The sequence below is a fragment of the Furipterus horrens genome, unplaced genomic scaffold (assembly GCF_987537825.1).
Source record: "Furipterus horrens unplaced genomic scaffold, mFurHor1.1.pri manual_scaffold_4, whole genome shotgun sequence".
Taxonomy (NCBI): domain Eukaryota; kingdom Metazoa; phylum Chordata; class Mammalia; order Chiroptera; family Furipteridae; genus Furipterus; species Furipterus horrens.
In genome coordinates, this window is record NW_028327174.1 from 170015794 (window position 1) to 170033293 (window position 17500).

At 36.6% G+C, this 17500-nt stretch overlaps 1 protein-coding gene across 4 annotated transcripts in view; it reads left to right on the forward strand.

Moving 5' to 3' along the window:
• NAA35 (N-alpha-acetyltransferase 35, NatC auxiliary subunit) overlaps nucleotides 1–16392 on the forward strand; it is a 55166-nt gene extending 38774 nt beyond the window's left edge. For 2 of the 4 annotated variants that reach the window (XM_090274241.1, XM_090274238.1), the window contains 9 exons: nucleotides 290–356; nucleotides 1154–1252; nucleotides 1856–2034; nucleotides 6122–6258; nucleotides 7272–7339; nucleotides 8233–8373; nucleotides 8758–8880; nucleotides 11920–12000; nucleotides 12760–13149. In XM_090274241.1, the coding sequence (XP_090130367.1) occupies nucleotides 290–356; nucleotides 1154–1252; nucleotides 1856–2034; nucleotides 6122–6258; nucleotides 7272–7339; nucleotides 8233–8373; nucleotides 8758–8880; nucleotides 11920–12000; nucleotides 12760–12819 (955 nt within the window). In that variant the 3' untranslated portion in view covers nucleotides 12820–13149. Of the gene's footprint in view, nucleotides 1–289; nucleotides 357–1153; nucleotides 1253–1855; nucleotides 2035–6121; nucleotides 6259–7271; nucleotides 7340–8232; nucleotides 8374–8757; nucleotides 8881–11919; nucleotides 12001–12759; nucleotides 13150–16058 lie in introns of those variants that run through there. The other 2 variants (XM_090274239.1, XM_090274240.1) reach the window with 2 other exon arrangements.
• Nucleotides 16393–17500: the final 1108 nt, after the last annotated feature.

A 17500-nucleotide genomic window follows, 5' to 3' on the forward strand; every position in this document is an offset into this window, starting at 1 on the left:
AAAGTGTAGCTTTGGAATTTTCCTTCTTTCTTTGTATCCGATTCAACTCTTAATTTTCCAAATATAGAACTAAGGAAATTGGAAATGATGTGATTTATTGTGTGAACAACACAATAATGGTGAAATATTTCTTAACCTACAGCCACCAGACTTCAGCTTGGCAATGTATTTTGCTCCATTTTATTTATTTTTTTCCACTATCCCTGTTCGTTGGTAGCACCTACAGAAATCACTGCTGCTTTTTTAGGCCAAATAGTTTGATTTTAATGGCATGAATATTATATTACAGGTGCTGCCTATATAATAACCACCAGGCTAAGGACTGTATTGACTCCTTTGTTACTCACTGTGTTCGGGTAAGAACTACTGTTTGGATAATTATGATGGGTACTAATAAAGTGTGGGGTATAATTTCTTCAGTAGCTTTAATTTGTGCTATTTTCTCATCTAGCATTTCTTATTCATTTTCACTGAATAAATAGAAAGTTTCTTCTTATGCTTGACTTGATAGCTTCATAACCTAGTGTTTTCGGCAGGCTGTCAGGTACAGAGGCTCCTTTTTGGTGCCCTCTTACAACTCAGGAATCACAGAAATGGATTAAATTGGGACCCCTGTCTGTGAAAGCATCAATTCACATTTTCTTATAAATACACACAAAAACTTTTGACCTTATAAACAAGAAATATTTGTAACATTCCTAGACACATACCCTTGTGAATTATAGTAAAATTAAAATTATTTAGATGAGATCACAAACTTTTTTCAAATTTCAAGTAATTAGGAAAAAATTATAAATCTTGTCGTGGATTAAATTTATGATATCATTCTCATTTAATTATAGGCTCTATAAAGATAGCTCTTTGGGCCCTAATTCCAATTACTAAGCGCACACACACACACACACATAAAATGAAGACAGCATGGTATGGTCAAAGGAGAGTCAATGAAAAACCAGATCTCATTTTTATCAACTAACATTCTGTTATCAGGCAGATCACTTTACTTTTCTATAAATTTCCCAGGCATGATTCTTATATACACAGTATTTTTTTTTTTCCTCTTTAAACCAGATTTTGGAAACTTGGAATATTCATTTTCTATAGTTTCAGGAAATTTTGTATTGACAGTTAACAAATTTTATTTGTATTGCAGCCATTCTGTAGTCTTATTCAGATCCATGGGCATAATAGGGCTCGTCAGAGAGACAAGCTTGGTCATATTCTTGAGGAATTTGCTACGTTGCAGGATGAGGTAAGAGCCAACAACAAGTAGCTCTCCCTTCTAAAATTAAACAATTCATATGCCTTGATCAGGTTTTTAAAAACAATTCTTTGGAATAATATTTTGACTATTTAATTTTTCAATATGGTGAATTTTTTTTTTTTATGGTGTAACAGTTGCATATACCAAAGTAAGAGTTTACAAAAAAGAAACAATAATCCAAACTGAGAAGCATCGTAAATTATTTATTTGATAATCATGATGAATTATAAAATGTGTATATCTGTAATTTTATAGCAAATTCACATTAATATAAAAGTATATTACATGTTAACCTTAGAGTACATTTGTGAGCAGCAGCAGTATTAATTGATAATATAACTAAAGATCTGAAGTCTATCATTTTTATTTTTGTCCTTTAAATTGGATGTCTTTTTAGTTTTACGACTGTTTAGCTAAATGTTATGCATTGTCAAATGAAAAGTTTGGGTATAAACTTAACCATACTGCTTTTGTAAGTATGAGTTCTCTTAGTGGCAAGATTTGTATTTTCTGTTCATGCTGTTTTGGGCTGTTTATTTTAAATTCTCCATTACTTCACAAAGTAAATGTTATGATGTTTTATTCTGATAGGCAGAGAAGGTTGACGCAGCTCTTCACACTATGCTGTTGAAACAGGAACCGCAAAGGCAACATTTGGCCTGTTTAGGTACCTGGGTCCTTTACCATAACCTTAGAATTATGATACAGTATCTTTTAAGTGGCTTTGAATTGGAACTCTACAGCATGCACGAATACTACTACATATATTGGTAAGAGAACACTTTCAGTTAAAATTGGTAGTGGGTGGAATAGAAAAGATCAGAGAGCATCTGTATAGTATAATTCCACGGTACTTTTTTCAGTCAGTGTGTTTTAACTTTAGTTGTGGGACTGTTGGAAGAGCTCTTACCTACCTGTTGGTAGGAAGTACCTAGCATCACTGAATGTATTGGGTTGGCCAAAAATCTGTTTAGTTTTTTTCCGTAAAATGAAAGACATTTTTCTTTTTCACCAATAACTTTCTTCATTTGGATATTTTGAGTATGTTGTCTATCTCCCATGAGGTACAACGCTGATTGTTCTCAATGTCTCGATTTGGTTGCTATCAACTTCAACAGGTGTACCTGACCATGGAGCATCATCTGGCAAGAAATCTCCAGTATAAAACTTAATAAACTACTTTTGACACATTAGATCAGTCACAGCACCTTCTCATACATGGCACAAACCTTTTTTTGCATTTCAGTTGTGTTTTTACCTTTCTAGAAATGATAAAGCATAATATGCTGAAAATGTTGCATATTTTCCTCCATCTTCAATATTAAAATGGCTACATAAAAGTTTACCAATTTTGATGTTTTTTTAAAGTATATTTTATTGATTATGCTGTTAACAGTTGTCCCAATTTTTTTCCCTTTGCTCCCCTCATCAAGTATCCCCCTCCAGCAGTTCCACCCCACCCCCTTAGTTCATGTCCATGGGTCGTGCATGTAAGTTCTTTGGCTTCAGCCTTTCCTATATTATTCTTAACTTCCCCCTGTCTGTTTTGTACCTACCAATAATGCCTCTTAATCCTTGCACCATTTCCCCATTTCTCCCTGTTCCCCTTCCCAGCTCATAACCCTCCAAATGATCCCAATACCTATGATTCTGTTCCTATTCTGGTTATTTGCTTAGTTCGGTTTTGTTTTTATTTTTAGATTCAGTTGTGGATAGGTGTGAATTTGTTGTCATTTTACAGTTCATAGTTTTGATATTCTTCCTTTTCTTAAATGTGTCCCTTTAACATTTCATATAATAATGGCTTGGTGATGATGAAGTCCTTTAGCTTTACCTTGTCTGGGAAGCACTTTATCTGCCCTTCCATTCTAAATGATAGCTTTGCTGGATAGAGTAATCTTGGTTGTAGGTCCTTGCTTTTCATCACTTTGAATACTTCTTGCCAGTCCCTTCTTGCCTGCAAAATTTGTTTTGAGAAATCAGCTGATAGTCTTATAGGAACCCCTTTATAGGTAACTCTCTTCTTTTCTCTTGCTACTTTTAAGATTCTCTCTTTAACCTTTGGCATTTTAATGACGATGTGTCTTGGTGTGGTCCTCTTTGGGTCTAGCTTGTTTGGGACTCTTCTGTGATTCCTGGAATTGTATGTCTATTTCCTTTGCCAAATTAGGAAATGTTTTCTTCATTATTTTTTCACATATTTTTCAATTTCTTGCTCTTCCTCTTCTTCTTCTGGTACCCCTGTGATTCAGATGTTGGTATGTGTAAAGTTGTCCCAGAGGTTCCTGAGCCTGTCCTCGTTTCTTTCAATTCTTGTTTCTTCATTCTGTACTGGTTGACTGTTGATTTCTTCCTTTTGTTCCAATTCATTGATCTGAACCCAAGCTTCTTTCCGTTCACCATTGGTTTTGTGTAGATTTTTCTTCATTTCACTTACATAGCCTTCACTTCTTCCTTTCTGTATTTGCCGACTCAAGCATACCTGTCAAGTATGTGAGCATCGTTATCCACCAGTGTTTTGAACTCTGCGTCTGTTAGGTTAGCTATCTCCTAGTCACTTAGTTATCCGACTAGAACCTTGATCTGTTCCTTCTTTTTAGCCATACTTCTCTGTCTCCTCATCTTGACAGCCTCTTGTGTTGGCCTCTGTGTCTTAGGTAGAGCTATCACACATGTTATGTTAAGGGCAGAGCCTTAGGTATTTTGTCACTGTGGGGTGTCCCGTTTCACCACATTATGGTGCTATGTGTGGGGTAGTGGTCAGAGAGGGAACAATGTTGCTTCCTCAGCCCTCGCCCCTTTTGTAGGTACTTCCCCTGTTTTCCATATGGGACTAGCACCCCTCTTACCTGTTGCCCTGGTTGTGGTTCCCAGAGTGGGTGGGTTTCTAGATGTTCTACGTCTAGGGGGGCGCTCTAAACAAACCATCTCTGCTGAGAGACTGGCAGTTTTTTCCACCACCCCAACCCCCACTGGTTTGCACAGTCAGCAAGGAGGCTTTATTTTTCCCCAGTGCTGGAACTGTGAGCTACGCGGTCTGGTCTGGGACTAGGATAGCTCCCCAGCCAGGTGTCCCTTACAACTTCAACTTCTTTAATGTGTCACTGCTCTTTCCGCCACAGCCATTGCTGCCACCACCACCGCCACACCACATTCTCTCTGTTCTGGCTCCACCCCGCCTACCTGTCTGGATGAGTATTACTTCTTTATATCTTTGTTTGTTGAACTTCCATGCAGTTTGATTTCCTGGTAGTTCTGGTGGTTTTTAGTTTTGAGGTACAGTAGTCCCTCTCTATATCGCAGTTCACTTATCACAGCCTCACTGTATTGTGGGATTTTTTTTTAAATATTATATTTAATTATTTATCGCGGGTTTTCCGCTATATCACGGGATTTTGTGGTACTGTATATGTATGTTGTTAAAGTTACATAGGTTTAAGAGTGCAGAATAAATGTAAGGTTCCCACTTTGTGGGGTGGGGGGGTTCTAGAACGTAATACCCACGATAAGTGAGGGAATACTGTAGAAGTATTCCTTCTTTTGGTTGTGGAAGGAGACAAAGCATGTCTATCTACACCTCCATCTTGTCTGGAAGTCGAGCACTGTTGGTATGACAGCTGTCACAATACAATCTACCAAAATTGTTTCAAATGAAGTTAAAGACCACAAAGTACTACTGTAGTCATCTTACAGAAAAAAAACAAACTTTTTGGCTAACCCAATACTTAAATGAATTAAAGTAAAAAACTTGAACCAGATCTGTCTATTGAGAAGAAATCAAGGCTAAGATCATCACTAGGAGCATAATTATTGCAAACTGTGGCCCTAAGAATTTGTTTCAGGAGGTTTGAAGATGCTGATAAGAGATGATCCTAACTAAGCAGAGTATATTTAGTTCTTTGCTTTCACTTAGAGATGAGATGAAGAAACCTAGTAAGTGAATGCTTGAGAATATTATAGTCATGGAAAAGCTGTCATTGAAAGAAAATAAAATTCTGCACTAATGAATACAGTCATCTTGAATCTTTCTTAGTCTGGCAAAATGCGGTGGTAATTTTAAAATAGTAATAACCTATTATTCCTCATCACAAACAACTTAGTATATTAGCTCTTAATATAGTTCATTTTTTTAACTCATTTAAATTATTTATATTAGTAATTAAGATACTGTATGTTCCCTGGAGTAACTACTATGAAGGAATGAAAGTAATTCTCTTCCATGTTGACATGGTTTTGTTATGACTACTAGGGTTCTTTAACAGAAGACTTGGCTATGCAAATTGGAGTATCAACTATAGTAATAATGGGGAAAATATTCGGTATATTCTCCAGCATTTCAGTAGATAACAACTCTTACCAACAGGTCTTGGTATAGATATTTGGGATACATTTTGTTAACTCATAGTAGACAAAGACAGTTTATAGGGAAAATGCTCAAATTCTTTGTGGTTTGAGGCAGTTGATTCGAAGCTTTTGTGCTCTTGGTTTGGATTTATTTGCTTTCTTTTGTAATTAACTGGAAAATACAATATTTACATAATAGGTTTAAGTGAACAGTGCTGATATAGTAAAACCAACATAATGGACATTCATTTGATTTGCATGTATGCATCATTATCAAGAAATCTTTTGTAAAGTTGTAAAATGCATGGTATGGCAGCATAGATGGCTACGAGAAAGGGAGAGTTAATCACTTGTAATGCTCATTTTTATGAGCTCTAACCTATCAATTATCTGGATAATTATTTTTTAAAGACTATAGCATTATGAAAAATCTCTTTATTAGTACAATACATGTGTTGATAAAGCTATCTCATTTAGACATCTACTATTAACTAATATTTTTTATCCTGCAAGGTATCTCTCTGAATTCCTTTACGCGTGGTTGATGTCAACATTAAGTCGTGCCGATGGCTCTCAGATGGCAGAAGAAAGGATAATGGAAGAGCAACAGAAGGGCCGTAGCAGTAAAAAGACAAAGAAAAAGAAGAAAGGTGCCGTGGGTTATTTTTAAACCTAAGAAATAAATAACATTGGAGACACTTTAATTTCTACAAATAAATACATGGAGTGCTACCTGTCCCTTTTAATGAATGAATTAGTCATATTTTAATTATCATCTTCTCTTTGGAAAGTATAAGGTAGAAACTGAGTCCCGGTATTAGTGATATAAGCCTTATTGGTTCCTTTCCTTGTTTTTCCTTTATTTCTTTGCAAGTCCATGTGTCAGAGGACCTTAAGACAGGAAGTAGCCACATGGTGCCTACAAGCAAGATAGGTTAAGGAACAAGACAGAAGGCTGACAGCTGAGGGGGAAAGTAGATCTGGAGCTGTGCTGTTAGCACAGAAGGATAATTACATAGCACCTTGGCACACTACCCAAGGACCACGAGGAGAAAGAAAGGTTTCAGAGGGACTGCCTGGTCACTTATGGGAGGGTACAGATATTGCTGCAGTTGTTATAAAATATTACTCTGTATTTCCTTAGGATTTCATAAGTTTGGGTGGGCTATTAAATGACCATTCTTGGGTTTCCTATATATGAAGTTAAGTCTCTGAGCTATGTATGGTGCCAGGTGGGTACTGGAAATATTGGGAAGAACTCTTTTTGTTAAGTATATGATTGTCTTAACCACTGCTGTATACCTGGAACTGATACAAAATAATTTTGAATATAAACTAATTGAAAAATAAAATAGCATTTATCAGAACCATTTGGGATTAAAAATTCGAAACAGCATATAGAAAAAAAATGTCTCTATGTGATGAATTCAGAAGTTAAAATTACTTAATACTATAATTTTATCGTATTAGCCATTTGGGGAACATGATTTTTGTTTAGACTTTCAGTTATATTTTATTATTTGTAGATTTGGGTCATAAAATAAAATGTAGCCTGTGGGAACAAACTGTTTGAAACATGGTGGAAAATATTTTTTAGATTTGCTCCTGCAGTAATGCAAGAGGAAGGGTAAAAGAATATAGATGATTTTCTTTCTAATTGCAGTTCGCCCTTTGAGCCGAGAAATCACAATGAGCCAGGCCTATCAGAACATGTGTGCTGGAATGTTTAAGGTAAATTGTTGAAAATAAAGTTCTTTTTGCTTTTTAACTACATTGCTATTATACAGTTTAATTAAAATGGACTCTCTCCATGATATTTTTCTAGGTTCTAACTTCACCCTTGTTTTTATTAACCATCTGTTTGAAATTACCTTTTTTTCCAAGTCTAGTTGTTTTATTAAAATTATCTACCAGATACTTGAACCCATGTTGTATGCCAAACATTGTGTACTGAGTACATTTTGGATACCACGTCTAATCAGATGTGATCCTTTTCTCAAGTGACAAGCCAGGCAACATGTGTGACACAATAGTCAGAGAAGGAAGTTTACTTCTGATTGATGATCAACAAAGGTTTCTTGGACAGATGGGGTTTGGAATTTCTTAGGCATGTATTAGGGGTGGGCTCCACATTGAATGGCTTGAACAAAAGCAGGCATTTTCCAGGAGGTGTAGTGAGTATTGAGTCTTAACATGTACTGGGCAATTCAAGAAATGATTTAAAGCAACTTACATTAAAATACATAGAACATGGACTCCTATTTGGAAAACAGGCCCTATGCTTTTCTTACAAAAATTTATATGCTACTTGTTGCTTCAGAAGCTTTTACTTGAAGGTTTCAAAACTATTGTAAAGCATGAAGCACCGAAAAATTATGTGTATGTGGTATAATTTCACCGGGAAAAGTAGTAACATAAACACTAGACCTTGAAAACTTTATATAAAAGATGGCACATAATAAAAATGAATACTAAAGCCAGTTTTTCTCTTCCTGTTACTGATTTCTGAGCTTTGTTTTAGCTATCTGTTAATAGCTGTTTCTTGTTTTCTATTGTGAATTACTAAGAGTATTCACTTTTTTATATTGGTATCTTTTTTTTTTTCCTTCATTTTCTTCCTTTAGACCATGGTAGCATTTGACATGGATGGCAAAGTACGAAAACCCAAGTTTGAGCTTGATAGTGAACAAGTTCGATATGAGCACAGATTTGCTCCGTTCAACAGTGTAATGACACCACCTCCAGTGCACTATCTGCAGTTCAAGGTGAATCTGCTCATTAAAATCACTGTAAAATATTTAGTCTTAGACCTTCTTATAGATGTTTGTACCTAGCCATTTTGTTAAAGTCAGTCAAATCAGACTGTTGTTGGACCAATAGAACAAAGTGATAAAATACCAGGTTAAATAGTGTGAAAATTATTTGGCATTTTTCCAGATTATTTATCATGTTAACAGTTATTTAAGTATGAGAATAATATGAGGTAGTATATGAAGGTTGAGAATTTGTCATTATGTAGGGAAAAATAGGCACGTGCTGAATGTTTTAGTGTGTACTTATGAATGGATAGTGTAAAATTCTTTAAAAATGTAGTTTAGAGTTGTTCATATTAAATATGTTTTTGAATAATAGTACCTCCCCCTTCTTAGGAAATGTCTGACCTCAATAAATACAGCCCTCCTCCTCAGTCTCCAGAACTGTATGTGGCAGCTAGTAAGCACTTCCAGCAGGCAAAAATGATATTGGAAAACATCCCAAATCCAGACCATGAGGTAAGAGTTCAGTCACAGTAATTCTAGAGGAAAAGGTTAGTGGGAAGTACATCTCTCACTACTGGATGCCAGTTTAATTATAAAAACGAACTCTATAGTATTAGTAAATGAAGCCTGTCATGTTTCTGCCAAGGATTCCGACTGGCTTTGCTAACCTTACCTTGTCAGACTTAAAATAATTTGATGAGAGAGGTAATGTAAATGCCTCCTATGGATAAATTAAGAAATCAGTTTAAGGAGAAGTTAAAAATTAGAACCGTGGGCGGCCCCGGCTGGGTAGCTCAGTTGGTTAGAGCATCAGCCCAATGTGCTAAAATCACAGGTTCATTCTCTGGCCAGGGCACATGCAAGAAACCACCAATGAATGCATAAATAAGTGAAACAACAAATCTCAGTATCTCTCGTCTTAAATCAATTTTTTTTAAATCAATTTTTTAAAAAAGACTTAGAACCATGAAGAATAGAAATAAGATCCAGATTGATCCACAGCTTAGAAATGTTAATATTTAAAATATTTTAATCTGTAGCTTACTGTATTCAAATATAAATCTTAAATCTGAAAAATATCTGGTCATTTATCACAGGAAATAAAAACCATTTTCTCCACTTGACCATTTAAAATAAAGGTTATTGTTTTTGATGACTTTATTTTGAGATACCACTTTATAGAGTTTAGAACTTATAAATATTGTTTCAGGCTTTCATTATTTCCACAATTTGCTACATACCTAATTTTGTTGAAATGCATTTATTCTGTTAAGAGAGTTACCTGTAACACACACTACTTGGGGGAGTATATCTTGGTACAACCTCCATGAAAGGGGAATATAGCAGTAACTGTCAGAAGTCACAAATTCTTAGGCAAATTCTGCTTCGGGTTTTTCTTAAAGATAATGAGCACATGTGGGAAGTGATGAATATAATGGAGTATTGCCAACAGGATTCTAATAGCAAAAAAGTGAACTTTAGTGTTGTTGTATTTTTTAAAGATTTTATTTATTTATTTTTAGAGAGGGAAGGGAAGGAGAAAGGGAGAGAAACATCCATTGGTTTGCCTCTCGCATGCCCCCAACCAGGGATATCGTCCACAGCCGTCATGTGCCCTGACTGGGAACCAAACCAGCCACCTATTGGTTTGCAAGACGACACCCAACCCACTGAGCCACACCAATCAGAGTGGACTTTAGTGTTCTTCAACAGAGGACTGTTAAATAAATTATGATACATCATACAGTGAAATATTATGCAGCCTTTAAAGGGACAAGGAAGACCTTTATGTACTGTAATGGAACATTATTTAGGATACAGGAAGTTTAAAAAGCAAAATAGCGAATGGTATAATATGCTGCCGTTTCAGTCCAAATGGGCAAGTAATTTCTTAACATGTTTGTGGAAACATCTGTAAGAATAAGTGTTTCTTTGCAAGGGAGCTGAGTACCTTAGGGAACAGAGATGGAAGAGAAATGACTTGTCATACGTAACCATGTAATAAAAATAAAAGGGGGGGTATAAAAATTAAAGGAAGGTATCTGTAATAAATGGCATATTTCTTTTAGTGGACTTCCTTCCATGAATATTTCTTTAGTGGCTCCTGTATTTCTAGCACTATTGTAGAGTCCAGCAGTGAAAAAAAGAGGAAAAAAAAAAAAAAAGACGGAAATTCCAGCCCTCCTTGGGGTAAATAAATGCAGACAGTAAATAAATGAAAATATTTAAAAAGTAAAAATAAAATAGTATATTAGAAGACCCTAAATATTATAAAAAAAACCTAGCTGGCAATGGGATAGTGGCTGCTATAGGAGACAGGAGGTAGAGGGATTGAGCATTTTTAAATAAGGTGGCCTTTGAGCAAATCCTGAAAAGGTGGAAAAGCAAGTCATGTGGCCATCCAGGGATGGAGCCTTCTCAACACTGGGATCCACGTGTGTAAAAGTGCTGAGGCAGAAGTGTGTCTGGGTATCTGAAGAACAGCCAAGGACTGGTGTGTGCTGGAGTGAGGTATACAAGGGGTGAATTATTAGAGGGTTTTGAGCAGAGGAGTGACCAGATCTGTTCTGAAGAATCATTCTGACAACTTTGCTGAAAATAGACTGTAGTGGGGCCAGCGATGGAAGGACAGGAGCCAGTTAGTTAGTAGGCCACAGCAGTATCCCAGGTGAGAGTCGGTGGTGACAGTGGAGGTGATCAGAAGTGATTGCATTCTGTATGTGCTTTAAGGTCAAGCCAGCAGGGTTGATTGATGGATTGGGTTTGGAATGAAAGGGTCAAGGATGATTCCAAGGTTTTTGGCCTGAATACCTGGATAGATTACATCACACGAGAAAGAATGCAGGTGGAGTAGGAGCAGGTGGGGAGGCAGGGCTGGGAAGGTCAAGCAAGAGCTCAGTTTTGGACATGCCTATTGGATGCCCACCCAAAAGGAGCAGTCATCTAAGCAGGTGGATGTGTGATCTGGAGCTGAGGCATGGTTCTTGCACTTAGGGTGATCTGTTTGCTCAGTAGTCAGCAAGACGACAACAGTGGGAACTACTTTCATTCCATGATTATTCATGTGTTGCAGGGAAGCTTTTTAGAGGGCTGCAGTCAGAAATAATAACAGGCCTGGTTCTCAGCTCACAATATATGTGAATTCTTTTAATCTTCACAACAAATCCTTGTGGGATAAGTTAAATTATCATCCCCACTTTTGCAGGTGAAGAAACTGGAACAAAGAGGTTAGAGAACTTGGCAGAGGTTTCATAGCTAGCAGGTGGCAAAGCTATAATTTAAAGCACCCTAACTCCACCAGAGTCCACGCCCCACTCTGTGGTGCTGCCTTTGCAGCCTGGTGTCCTTCTGTTTTTATGGGAACAGGCGACAGTAGCCCTTTCACGTTTTCAGAGTTGACTAAAAATAGGGTTCTGTTATTAAAATAAATACATTTTAAAATTGTCTTTAATAAAATATCAACACGTAGTATCTATTAACACTTAGTATCTATTAAGACATTTTGACTATGAATTTTATGTTCTGATAAGTTTAATGTTGCTCCTTGTTTAGGTCAATAGAATTTTAAAGGTTGCCAAACCAAACTTTGTGGTTATGAAGTTATTGGCAGGAGGACACAAAAAGGAATCTAAGGTAAGTATACTGTGAGGAAAATAGATGGTCTCCAATTATTGTAAAACTTCATTTTTGTAATATTTATACATCTTATTGAAAAAAGCTAAGCACTCAAAAATTATTTTTAAAAAAGTTTTAACTTAAAATTTCAAGCCTGCTCTTTCGTTCCTCTCCCTCCCCATGTAAATTACTGAATGACTTGGGGTAAAAAAGAAAATGTATATAAATACATTTATGGGAGAGGTATTTAAAAAGTCATCTACCTATAGAAAAGTAAATCCTTCAATAAGGTATTCTTAATGGCTTGGGACATGGAAAATTCCATAAGCTTCCTTAGTAATGTTTTATCATCAGTGCTATATAAACATTCAACACAGGTTCTGCATCTTCTTGGAAGCCACCTGTGGAGGCATTTTTGGTGGCACCTGTCCATTATATGTGTTTTTCAGTCTCACTTCCTGTCCTGCTTTACCAGTGACTCATTTCATTGCTCAGTACAATCAGTGACTCTGGAACTAAACTTGCTGACCATGACTTTTTCCTGTAATTTACGTCCATTTTCCTTTGTTAAGTGTTCTAAGATGGAAAACAGAAGGTCAACTTGTTTTCTAATGATCTTCATAAACCCAGAAACAAGCTAGTTATATTTCTCCTGCAGGTTAGTTTTTGTCATTTAACTAGCTGCCTCATCTTTAGAAATACTTTAAAAGTAGTCTTTATGTTGTTTACTGTCTTAGTGTTTGTTAGATACATTGACTTCCTGATTTTTCTTTACAGGTTCCTCCTGAATTTGATTTCTCTGCTCACAGATATTTTCCTGTTGTGAAGCTTGTTTGAGACTGAAAGATGACCATAAAGGGGTAAAATCTACTTTTAGATTCTACTCTTAGCAGATCCATCCATCAGTCTTACCAGCTAATATGAAGTGAAATGGATTTCTTGGATTACTACCCATTATAAGGAATTCTTTTAGTTTCACAGCCTTATAAGACATGAATGAAAACTGCTGTTTTAAAGTGGTTCATTATGTCCATGGATGAAACTGGTCTTGTTGAATGCACTGAGGAACGCTATATGGTTTTATTATAGATGTAATCATAAATCATTTTTTATGAATGAGTGAAATTAGTGTTTGTAGAGGTTAATAAATTTCTTGACAAAAATGTATTACTGGAGATAAAAACAACAGCATTTTGTTGATACATGTTAAAAACTGAAGGTGTTTATTACTCTTTAACATTATTACTCTTTAACATTTTGGTAATTCAAATTATCCAAAAGAAGCTTCAAATCAAGTGATTTATTAAACACTTGTATGGGATTTTGGCTAAATACATTTGAAGGGATTTGAGGAGGGACTTTTAAGCTACAGAGGGAGGCTCAATTACATGGGGATTTTGATTTTGTGTCATGACATCTTAAAGTCAGGGCTCCCTCCTCTCTCCCTTCCCTGCCCCATCCATCCACAGCAGGTGAGCAGGCAGACTTCACTGAGCTTAAGTTCTTGGCCTCCTGTCCCCACCCCTCCTCACCTGAGCTCTGCCTCCTTTCCCCAACCACCCCATCTTCTACAAAAGTCTTCTACAAAACCACTCCCTGCTGCCAGAAAGGCTGGGGACCCCTGTCTTAAATTATATACCTGTAAAAAAAAATGCTATTTTAAAAACGTCTTTAACTATTACTTTGGTACTTTTAAAAGATTATAAAATTTAGACCAAGCCCCTGAAAAGTACTTAGCACTTTCAGTTGTAATTCAGTTACTTGTTTTTATCTTCCAAATGTAATATAAACTTGAGAAAAGGACTTCATCTTTCTAGAATCTGCTCATGGAATGTGGGCTTTTTTAATATGTAAAATGCATTCTGATGGCAGTGAGCTGTCCTGAGGTAAACTGAATAGAGAAGGTAAAAAAAAACAAAACAAAGAACGAGGCCACTAGGGCAGTAGGTTGGCTGCCTTGTTCAGAAGGAGGAACACCTGAGTCAACACAGGGCTGCTAGACATGCAGAGGAATTTGGAGGCAGCAAGTTGGAGTCTGGTACCTTGCCCTTAAACAGTTTGCTTCAGCAGTGAAGTTGGATTATTTGATATTTGCAAATCAATCTAAGCAGAAGTTGGTATATCAAATACCTCCAAATCTTAAGGAGAATAGGGAACCAGAACCGGTTGCTTTTGCAATAAGGAGTCATAAAATAAAACTTGAGATGACTATTTTTGTCATCCTACAGCTGCCAACAGTGTTTTAAAATTTTGCTTTTGAAGACATGAAATGACCTGGCTGATACTAAACCGGTCCATCTATGCATTCATTTACATTGTAAGATTTTTTTTCTTCAGTCGTCTGCTAATAATGCTTTCTATTCCTTGCATTTAAAAAGAGGATATAGCCCTGGCTGGGTGGCTCATCCCATGCACAAAAGGGTTGTGGGTTTGATCCCTGGTTGGGGGACATATGGGAGGCACTGATCAGTGTTTCTCTGTTTCCCTTCCTCTCTCTAAAATCAATAAACATATCCTTGGGTGAAGATTAAAATTTTTTTAAAAGAGGATGTATCTGCCTTTGGAAGGTCACAAAGTTATTTGACAACCCTGAACTTCTAAACTACAAAAATGCAGATATAGTATCTGTAACCTTCTGCCTATAATTCTAACATTAAGCCATGCTTAAAGGAAGGTGTGGTACTTCTGTTTTGATCACAGATACGTCACCTACTGAGTCCCGGAATAAATTGAATGAGCCCATCTCAAAAAACTAGAGCAGGACTGTCCTTTACAGAAAAAAAAAAAAAAAAAAAAACAACTGGCAGTTGTAGGCTGCTGATTGAGGTCACAGAACTACTCCTTTAAGTGATACTCAGATGTTAAATGTTAATAACCAACAGCTTTTTCAGAGAGTGAGTTAAAACATTCAGGTGAATGTTTAAATGTGAACATAAGATAAAGGCAGATATGGCAGGTACATCAACCTGGACGTTCTGTTAGTCATTTCACAACAGCTTCGAGAGAGACAAATTATTAAAAAGCAAGGAACTCCTTCACAAAGACTCTGGCTTACCTCTTACTGCCAAGTGGATTTTCATCTGCATTACTGTGTTTAACATTCATTCAAAAGGCATTCGTTCATTTAAATTCGTTTATGAAGGTTCCTAAAGGCAAACCTCAGTTATATGGAAAATTAGGTCATTTCATTGAGGACCACATCTCTGATCAATCACAATCATTTATTTGGACTTAAATAATATTTAGCAAGCCCTCATCATAGAATTGGAATCTTTGTAAGGGTAAAAGTTATATAAGCAATTTACGGTCTGTGTCATCACCTCAGGACAAGATAGCACTTTGTTCTAAGGAGTAAGAATAAAAAGCACTTGTCTCAACTGGTTAGGGCCTTGGTTTGTAAAACTCATTAACTGAAGTGTATATATATTTTAAAAGATTCAAAGTCATTTAACTTTCCCAGAGATGCACACCAACAAAGATAAAAGCCTTTTTGTTTTATGTACATGGGAAGATACCTACTTAAGAGTAATGCTTCAATGTATATATACAAGAATTTTACAAACCAGTTTTTAAAGAACAGTGCCTTAGTACACATTAAAAAAGTATTGCTCTTTGAGCTGAGAAATAGCCTACAAATACACAAACATTTAAATACACAATGAAAATAAAACTTCCCAACTTCCTGACACTATGAATGGATAACCAGCTCTTAGCAATTAAGTCATGTTAGTTATCAGTCTAGTTACTTAACAACAATGAATGGTTTATTTCTCAAACTTCACACAAAAGTACATACATTAAGTATGTGCCATGATTAATTACTCAGGAAATCTAATCCAAGGTCGCTTAGGCGTCTCCACCTGCAGTCTTACCTGCAGGAGAAAAGATAAAATGACTTCAATTCTGTCCAAATACCATTTGAGAGGAGAGAAGACAGTGGGGATTAAACAGCTTATGCCTATTAAAAATTGGAATAGCTGCTGATTTAATTTTGGATAACAACAAAAGGTCAAGGTCAGGGGTTTGATTCTACTTGATGCTTACTGCAAAGGTTTCTGTTTTGTTTTTTTAAACAGCCATGATACCTCTGAATTGTTGCCTCGGTATAGGTGCCTGTGATCCCAGCGGAAGCCAGTGGTCACAGCACGAATGCCGGGAGAAACCGTAAAGCGCACACCTGCTGAACGAACGGCCTTTGGCTGCCTCTGTAAATGAAGATAGTCATCATGGGTTATTCTTTCTTTATATTGACATTCCATCTCCACAATTTTAAAGCTGCTTCTTTAGGGATCATATAGGGGATGAACGGAAAAGTGAAAGCAGTTTTAAAAGCTGAACTAACAAATTATTTCATTTCTCAGCAACTCTATGCACACTGATTAAACATGAGATGAACAGAGGCTTTACTTGAAAAAGAGAATATCATCCCTAAGACTAAGGGATGTTGAACAAGGACTTAGATAAAATCTTATAAAGCTACTTTGACAGTCTTCTCTAGTTGCCTTTTCTGGGTGAAAAAGTTTAATCTTAGTGATTAGGTAAAAGGATATTATACATGGAGAACATCCAAGTTAGATACCTTAACCCGAACACAAAGTACATCCTGCCTCTGGTGACTGCCAGGGGCACAGCAAGTCTACGTGGGTGTGAGGCGGCTGGCTTGTGCTCTAACTCCTCTGGGCCCCAGTGTCCTCTGAAAACAAGGCAGTATCTACCACATGACCTGCAGAGACTGTATCTCAAATCCCATAATTCCAAAGACATTTTAGTAAGCGCCACCGCCCACTTACCCTTTAGAAAGTCCTCAATGAAAGTCCTTAGTGTGACTGCCAGTCATCCATAAGAGACAAAAGCTTATTTAGCTGAAATATTAAGGGCCAATACAAGCCAAATCTAATATCACTATTAATGGTAATTATGATTACAGTCATTTTCAAGGGAACATTAACTTTCAACTTTTTAATCAGTTTTGATACAAGCTAAAGGTGTAAACTATGACCAAGTACTATTGATCTTTCTCTTGCCTTTCTAAACTAGTATATACCCTTCAACATCAGCTTGCTCTTCTTTTCCTCTAGTGAAGCAGGCGGTCTGTCCACAACAAAGCTACCCTCGCTGCTCTACGAGAGGTCCCTGGGGTCACCTCTGCTCTGGCCCCTGTTGTATCCAAAGTCTAACCCACTCGTAGCTTTTCTTGGTAATATGGACTTATTACAGAAGATTTTGCTTTGCCCACACATTCGCTAAGTATAGATCACACGTTTTTAAAGTGCAAGCCACTAAACAGTAATGACAAGGGCTATTATACAAGTAGTATTTTTTTAAAATTTTTTTTAAATTCTCCTGCAAAACACGTGGGTATTTAAAATGACTGTTAGTGGTGTTTAAGAGTCAGAACCCAGACCACTGAGTGCAGGAACTAGAAATGGACATGCGCGAGCATAAACCCATAATCCAGTGCTGACAGAATGGAAAGGACAGGTTGGCGCCATCACTCGCCACAGCATTTGCAGAAGAG